Source organism: Cricetulus griseus, assembly GCF_003668045.3.
Source record: "Cricetulus griseus strain 17A/GY chromosome 1 unlocalized genomic scaffold, alternate assembly CriGri-PICRH-1.0 chr1_1, whole genome shotgun sequence".
NCBI classification, from domain to species: domain Eukaryota; kingdom Metazoa; phylum Chordata; class Mammalia; order Rodentia; family Cricetidae; genus Cricetulus; species Cricetulus griseus.
In genome coordinates, this window is record NW_023276807.1 from 101,727,468 (window position 1) to 101,735,450 (window position 7,983).

At 42.9% G+C, this 7,983-nt stretch overlaps 1 protein-coding gene across 8 annotated transcripts in view; it reads left to right on the forward strand.

Moving 5' to 3' along the window:
- The first annotated feature begins 676 nt into the window (after window positions 1–676).
- The window catches only part of LOC100771980 (protein SFI1 homolog), a 61,647-nt gene continuing 54,340 nt past the window's right edge, over window positions 677–7,983 (forward strand). For 2 of the 8 annotated variants that reach the window (XM_035452247.1, XM_035452248.1), the window contains exons 1-2: window positions 679–1,226; window positions 7,306–7,427. In XM_035452247.1, coding sequence (XP_035308138.1) covers window positions 7,405–7,427 — 23 coding nt within the window. In that variant the 5' untranslated portion in view covers window positions 679–1,226; window positions 7,306–7,404. Of the gene's footprint in view, window positions 1,227–7,305; window positions 7,428–7,983 lie in introns of all 8 variants that reach the window. The other 6 variants (XM_035452246.1, XM_027387244.2, XM_035452249.1 and 3 more) reach the window with 5 other exon arrangements.

The following is a 7,983-nucleotide window of genomic DNA, read 5'->3' on the forward strand; positions in this document are numbered from 1 at the left end:
TGGCTAGAGGTCAAAGGATTACTTTTGACAGCAAGTTCTTTTCTGCTATACAAGTCCTGGGGATTGAGCTAAGGTCCTAAGGCTTAGTGACAGGTGCCTTTACCTGCTGAGCCACTTCAGTCAACTGTATTTAAATACTATTTATTTGCTTGTTATTCATATAGTCTCACTCAAGCCCAGGCTGTACTGAAACTGATTTTTTTCTTCTTCTTTTTTTTTTTTTTTTGTTTTTTTTTCGAGATAGGGTTTCTCTGTGTAGCTTTGGAGCCTGTCCTGGCACTTTCTCTGGAGACCAGGCTGGCCTCGAACTCAGAGAGATCCACCTGCCTCTGCCTGCCGAGTGCTGGGATTAAAGGCGTGCATTCCTCCTGGCTCAGCCTCTCACAGAGGGTTGCCATCAATAAATGATTTTAAAATATTTTGAACTACAAAAATCACCATTTGTAAAAAGGGCAAAAAAAAAAAAAACAACCCCGTATTATGTGAGTTTAATCTTTTAAAAATATTTCAGTATGAGTGTTTTGCCTGCATGTGGGTCAAAAGAGAGCACGCCTTCTATTTATTTATTTATTTATTTATTTATTTATTTATTTATATTTTTCGAGACAGGGTTTCTCTGTGCTGGCACTTGCCCTGGAGACCAGGCTGGCCTCGAACTCGCCTCCCGGGTAGAATTAAAGACGTGCACCACCACGGCTCAGCAGAAAAAGCGCCTTTTTATAAGCCACCGAGAGTGCTGGGCATCTGGATGAGCAAAAAGTGCTCCTAACCGCTGAGCCATGTCTCCCACCCCTTGGTTCTAATCTTCACACACCCACCAAATAGTTTCCCTTGTTTTTAATATGAAATCTCTTAGTCTTTTCTCTTCAAAGATACACCACCAATTGCCGGATCTGATGAGGAGATTACCGACGTGCACCACCACGCCCATGCCAGACACCTGTCGGTGCCTCGCCATTCCGTGCAGGCGTTACTGGAGACCAGTAACCAAGAAGCGCCCATACTTCCGGCCAAGAGAATGGTGGGAAGCAGAGCTCAGAGAGAAACCAGAGGCCTCTGTTGCCCAGGAGGTAGCGCGCGCAAAACTCCACAGAGCAGCTTCCGGCCAGGGCCTCGTCGCCGTGGAGACGGTGGGGCGGGGACGCCGGCGCTGGGCGCGAAAGCCCTGGCCGCTGGCCTTCACTGCAACCTCTTCCCGGCGTCCTCTGAGGAGTCGGCTCCGTCAGGTACGAGGCCATGCCTAGCACCCCCAGCCTTTGAATGGCTGGTCCTCCTGCTTTAAAGCCAGCAGAGCGCGGGGGAGCTGGGCGCTGTGACGGCTCTTTCTCCTGTAGAAGTGTAGGAAATGGTGCCTATCCACAAGGCTTTGGTCTGTGCGTGGAAAAGCGAGCAGAGCGTGCGTGGAATGTGCCCTCCTTGCCCTGGCTGCCCTCGTGCTGCTTTTCCAGGGCCTGTGCATCTTCCTCCCCTGGTGGAGAGCTCTTCTGGGTGATCTTCCGCCTGCACAAAGTTTATTGGCTTACCTAGATCCAGATTGGATTCAGGGGTGTGCCTGGGTGACGGACTCTTTTTGTACACTGATCTCAAGTGACCAAGTCGAGAGCTGAACCCGCGTTGCATTTGTACCACGGATTCTCTTCTGGTATAGTTCCCGAAGGTGTATAGAGGCTTGAATGCCACTGGCACCCGTGCCACCTGTTAGCCGATGACCTTGAGCATCCCCCTGGAAAATGACAACAAATACCTGATGAGGTGGCTGTGTTAAAGTTGGTCGTTCAATGAAAGTGCTGAGAGAAAGTATAGAACCTTAGCTATAAATGTCATCTTAATTGTAGCCCGTGTGCCTTAGGCACTACACATATGTGGTACACAGACAAAACATACATACACATAAAAATGATTAAGTTAAAAATTTTAAAAATACCGCAGCATGGTGGTTGTGCACTCTATTAGTCCCAGAACTCGGGAGGCAGAGGCAGGTGGATCTCTGTGAGTTCGAGACCAGACTGGTCTACCGAGCAAGTTCCAGGACAGCCAGAGCTACACACGGGCTACACAGAGAAACCATGTCTTGAAACAAAACAAAAGAAAAATATATGTGAAATTGGTTAACTGTGGGAAATAGTTTGCCCCAGGGCTACTACCAGTTTGCTGAATGCCAGAAGAGGGGACCAGATCTCATAGATGGTTGTGGGCCACCATGTGGTTGCTGGGAATTGAAGGCAGGACCTCTGGAAGAGCAGTCAGTGATCTTAACCACTGAGCCATCTCTCCAGCCCCCTGTATGATGTTAAGACTTATCTGTATTTAAGCATGTAGTAGTATTGCATTTTTATTTTTTTAATTTTTAATTTTTTTCTGATACAGGGTCTCACTATGTAGTCCTGGCTGTCTTAGAATCAATCATAAGCTGGTCTTGAATTCAGAGATCTTCCTGCCTCTGCCTCCCAAGTGCTAATAATGGGGATGTGTGTCAACATGCTTGACCCTGAACATTTTTGTATAAGCTTGTGTATGGACATGATTTCAGTTTTCTTTGGTGTATGACTAGTAGTGGAATTTCAGGATCAGTTTGTCCTTTGTTACCATCTCATGAGGTCAGTCTGCATGTGCAACTGTGAGCCAATATCTAGCAATCTTGTTTTATCTTGGGCTGTCTTTGTAATTAATATTATGTGTATTTCAACTTAGAAACAAATTCATGTCCCTGTGGAGAATAAACCTATCTCCTAGCCTTTCCAGTACTTTTAAATTTCACCTGTGAGGTTCCGGACATCTTATTTGTTTTGAGACAGGGTTTTGCTACATAGACTGATTGGCCTCAAACTTTCAGTGATTTGGGGGCTGGAGAGAGGGCCCAACACTTAAGAGCACTTATTTTTCTAGTAGAGGACTCAGGTTCAGTTCTCAGCATGCACACGGTGGCTCACAATTGCCTGTAACTCCAGTTCCAGGGGATCTGACACCCTCTTCCACTAATATACACAGAATAAATAAATCTTTTGTTTTTAGAGACAGGGTTTCTATGAGTGCTGGGATAAAAGCCAAGTGCCATCACCACCCGTTTTTCTGTTTGTTTTTGTTTTTTGTTTTTTATTTTTGTTTTTGTAAATAAATGTTAAGAAAAGAGGAAAGCCTGAAGAGCTGCTCCTGTCTCTGGGGTTACAGGTATGTGGTACCATGCTCTGTTTTTCACTGCTGATGATTAAATCTAGAATTCTTTTCATGAAAGGATAGCACTATAAAAACCATCTCCAGCCCTAAATGTAGATTTGATATCAGTAAACAGTTTGCCTGGCATGAATAATATCTCTTTTTTTTTTTTGGTTTTTCGAGACAGGGTTTCTCTGCGGCTTTGGAGCCTATCCTGGCACTTGCTCTTGTAGACCAGGCTGGTCTCGAACTCACAGAGATCCACCTGCCTCTGCTTCCGAGTGCTGGGATTAAAGGCGTGCGCCACCAACGCCCAGCATGAATAATATCTTTTATAGTTCACTTGTTACTTGTTTTCATTATGGTCTTAATCGTGATGATGACTTTATGTTTCTGGAGTTTTGCAAATCACAGTCACTCAGTGCAAGTCACATTCACCCATTAGCTTAGCTACATTGTGTATTATTGTCTTACCTCTTGGTCTCATTGCTTGTGATTGTTTCCTGTGGCTTTGTAACCATCTGCCGACAAGTTGGTAGCTTCAAACAATAATACGTTTATTCCCTCACAACTCTGGAGATCAGAAATATGAAGTTAAGGGTCATCCTCTCTCTGATGGTTAGGGAAGATCTCTTCTATAATTTTCTCTTAGCTTTTGGAATTGCCAGAAATCCTTGGTGTCCCCTAGCCTCTAGACACAAACAAACAAATAAATGTAATTTTTAAAAAAGGTTTATTTATTTATCATATATACAGTGTTTTGCCTGTATGTATACCTGCAGGCCAGATGAGGGCACTACATCTAATTACAAATGGTTGTGAGCCATCAAGTGGTTGCTGGGAACTGAACTCAGGACCCCTGGAAGACTAGCTAGTGTTCTTAACTACTGAGCCATGTCTCCAACAATAAATGTAATTTTTAAAAATTAAAAAAAAGTTTAAAACTGCATGAAGATTCTTATAGTAACATTGATAACTGAAAAATTAATCTGGGGCTGGAGAGATGGCTCAGAGGTTAAGAGCACTGGCTGCTCCTCCAGAGGGTCTGAGTTCAATTCCCAGCAACCACATGGTGGCTCACAACCATCTATAATAGGATCTGATGCCCTCCTCTGGCCTGCAGGGATACATGCAGAACACTTATAGACATAAAAGAAAAAATTAAAAAAAAAGAAAAATTAATTTGGGGGAACACTAAGTTCTCTTGACTGCTAATGACAGATATCAAGGGAAATTAAAGATACTAGAACATTGTTGGGGCTGGAAGAATGAGCCTGTTATATCTTGCTTCTTCTTATTCTTTTTTTTTGTTTGTTTGTTTGTTTTTTTCGAGACAGGGTTTCTCTGTAGGTTTGGAGACTGTCCTGGGACTTTCTTTGAAGACCAGGCTGACCTCGAACTCACAGAGATCTGCCTGCCTCTGTCTCCTGAGTGCTGGGACTAAAGGCATGTGCCACCACTTCCGGCTGCTTTTTTTTTTTTTTTTAATTGTATTATGGCCAGGTGTGATGACTCATGCTGTTTCAAGCAGTCAGGAGGCAGAAGCAGCTGCATCTATGTGGTTTGAGGCCAGCCTGGTCTACATAGTCAGTTCCATGCCAGTCAGGACCACATAGTGAGACCCTGTTTTAAAAAACAGTAACAATAACAACAATAGAACTTTACTGTCAAGAAAGGAATTTAGAAAACATTACACCAAAAGTAGCCAGCTTCAAAGACAGTTCACTTCTAAACATTTAGAGTAGCCAGCCATTTGGAAAGGAAGCTGTGGAGCTTTGTTGGATTTGATGCATTCACTATCAAACATGTATTTATGCATTTAACCGCTACCAAAAACGAATTGCAAATACTTGTGGTGGTAGGTTTTTTTTTTATTTTTTTTTTTATGTGGTGGTAGGTTTTTGTTTCATTATTTGTGTGTGTGTGTGTGTGTGTGTGTGTGTGTCTGTCTGTCTGTCTGTCTGTCTGTCTGTCTATCTATCTGTGTATTTATGTGAAGGTTAGAGGGCTTTTTTTTTTTTTTTTTTTTTTTTTTTTTTTGGTTTTTTGAGACAGGGTTTCTCTGTGTAGCTTTGGAGCCTATCCTGGCACTCACTCTGGAGACCAGGCTGGCCTTGAACTCACAGAGATCCACCTGCCTCTGGCTCCCGAGTGCTGGGATTAAAGGCGTGGGCCACCAACACCCAGCAAGATTTATTTTCTTTTTTCGTGTGTAGGAGCATTTTGCCTGTATGTTTGTATGACTGCACTACATGTGTTCCTGGTGCTCTCAGAAGGCAGAATAGGATATCAAATCCCCTGAAAACAGGAATTACAGGTGTTAGCTACTATGTGGGTGGTAAGAACCAAACCCAGGTTCTCTGTAAGAATATCAAGTGTAGAGGACAACTTTCCTTTCTTCCTTCCTTCCTTCCTTCCTTTCTTTTTTAATTTTTCTTTTTGTGATAGGGGTTCTCTGTGTAGCTTTGGAGCCTGTCCTGGAACTTGCTCTGTAGACCAGGCTGGCCTTGAACTCACAGAGATCTGCCTGTCTTTGCCTCCCGAGTGCTAGGATTAAAGGCATGTGCCGCCACAATCTGACTCAGAAGTAACTTTACTTTTTTTTAAGATTTTTTTATGTGTGCTCATGCTCTATCTGCATGTACACCTTTATGCCAGAAGAGGGCATCAGAACCCACTATATATGGTTGAGAGCCACCATGTGGTTGCTGGAACTTTAACTCAGGACCTCTGGAAGATCAGCCAGTGCTCTTCAGCCCCTAGAAGTAACTTTTTTTTTTTTTTTTTTTTTTTAAAAAGAATCATGTATCCCTGACTACATTACAGATGGTTGTGAGCCACCATGTAGTTGCTGGGAATTGAACTCAGGACCTCTGGAAGAGTAGTCAGTGAGTGCTCTTAACCTCTGAGCCATCTCTCCAGCCCTAGAAGTAACTTTTTAATAATATAAATTAGAAAGAATAAGTGTCTTGGCTATATTTATGTCAGCTGATACAAGCTAATGTTAACCTGAGAGGGAACCTCAATTGAGAAAATGCCTTAATAAGATCCATCTATATGACATTTAATTTCGTTCTTTCTTTCTTCCTCTTTCTTTTTTTCTTTCTTTACTTCCTTCCTTCTTTCCCTTCCTTCCTTCCTTTCTTTTTATTTTTTTCTTTTCCCTTTTTTTTCTTTCCCCCCCTTTTTTATTATTAATTCAAGTTAGGGAACAGGCTTGTTTCACATGTAAGTCTCCTCTCCCTCTCCCTCCCCTCACCCCCCTTTCTTTTTATTTTTGAGACAGGGTTTCTCTGTGTAACATCCCTGGCTGCCTTGGAACTATGTAGACCAGCCTGGCCTCAAACTCATAGAAATCCACTTGCCTCTTCTTCCTAAGTGCTGGGATTAAAGGCATGTACCACCACTGCCTAGCTATAGGACATTTTCATAATTAGTTTCTGATTAGGGAGGCCTAGCCCATTGTGTGTAGTGCTATCCCTGTCAAGGTGATCCTGGGTTCTATAGAAAGTGGGCTGAGCAGCTGTGAGTTCAAGACCTGCTCTTGAGCTAGTTCCAGGACAGCCTCCAAAGCCACAGAGAAACCCTGTCTTGAAAAACCAAAAAAAGGGCTGGAGAGATGGCTCAGAGGTTAAGAGCACTGACTGCTCTTCCAGAGGTCCTGAGTTCAATCCCCAGCAACCACATGGTGGCTCACAACCATCCATTGTGAGATCTGGTGTCCTCTTCTGGTGTGTAGATATACATGGAAGCAGAATGTTGTATACATAATAAATAGACAAATCTTTAAAAAAAAAATTGGGCTGAGCAAGCAATTATGAGCCAGCCAGTAACCAGCACCCCTCCATGGCCTTTGCATCAGCTCATGTCTCCATGTTCCTGCCCTGTTTGAATTCCTGTCCTGACTTCCTTCAATGATGAACTATGATAAGGAAGTGTAAGCCAACTAAACCATTTCTTCCTCAAGTTGCTTTGGTCATGGTGTTTCATCACAGCACTAACAACCCTAAGGATGGTAAGAGACTTTCTATGCTAAGTTAGTAGAATGAAGAAGTAGAGGGGCAGGGAACTCAGAGTGGGAAGGCAGGTATTTAGAAGTGTAACCTCTGGGAGTTTGCAAGCAACTTACTCTCTTTTATCTCTTTCTTGCAGTTATAAGAGGAAGATAGAAGACTTTGGTTCTCAATTATCTGATCACAGAGAATCATACCAACCAGTGGTTGACTTTCCATCAAAAGGGTTCAGCAGAGAATGGAGAAGAAAACTGTCTCCAGGTATGTGATGGAACAGCAAAAATGACAGCTAAAGTTACCATTCAACCACAGCAATCATGAACATAAGCCACCGCACCTGGCTCATGTTGAAATATAATGTTTGGTAAAAAGTATGACATTTCAGCAGCTGCTGCTGGTGGTGGTGGTGGTGAACACCTTTAATCCCAGCACTTGGGAAGGGAAGCAGAGGCAGACAGATCTCTGAATTCGAGGCCAGCCTGGTCTACAGAGTGAGTTCCAGGACAGCCAGGACTGTCAGGCAGGCAATAAATAAGTAAGTAAAAGTATGATGTTTCATGTTGATGTCAGAGTCATGTTATCTGAAACATTTTTAATTGCTTTTTTAAACAACTTTGAGCCAGGTGTGGTGGTGTCTGTTTGTCATCCCAGCACTTAGGAGGTAGAAGCAGGGACATCAGAAGTTCAAGGCCAGTCTGGGCCACAAGAAACCTTGTCTCAAAAAACAATAAAAAGATTTTCTGATTATTTTCTTGTTTAAGTAGCTAAAATTAAAATTTTTATTTTCTTTGAGTATTTTACTCTGTGTGTATGTGTA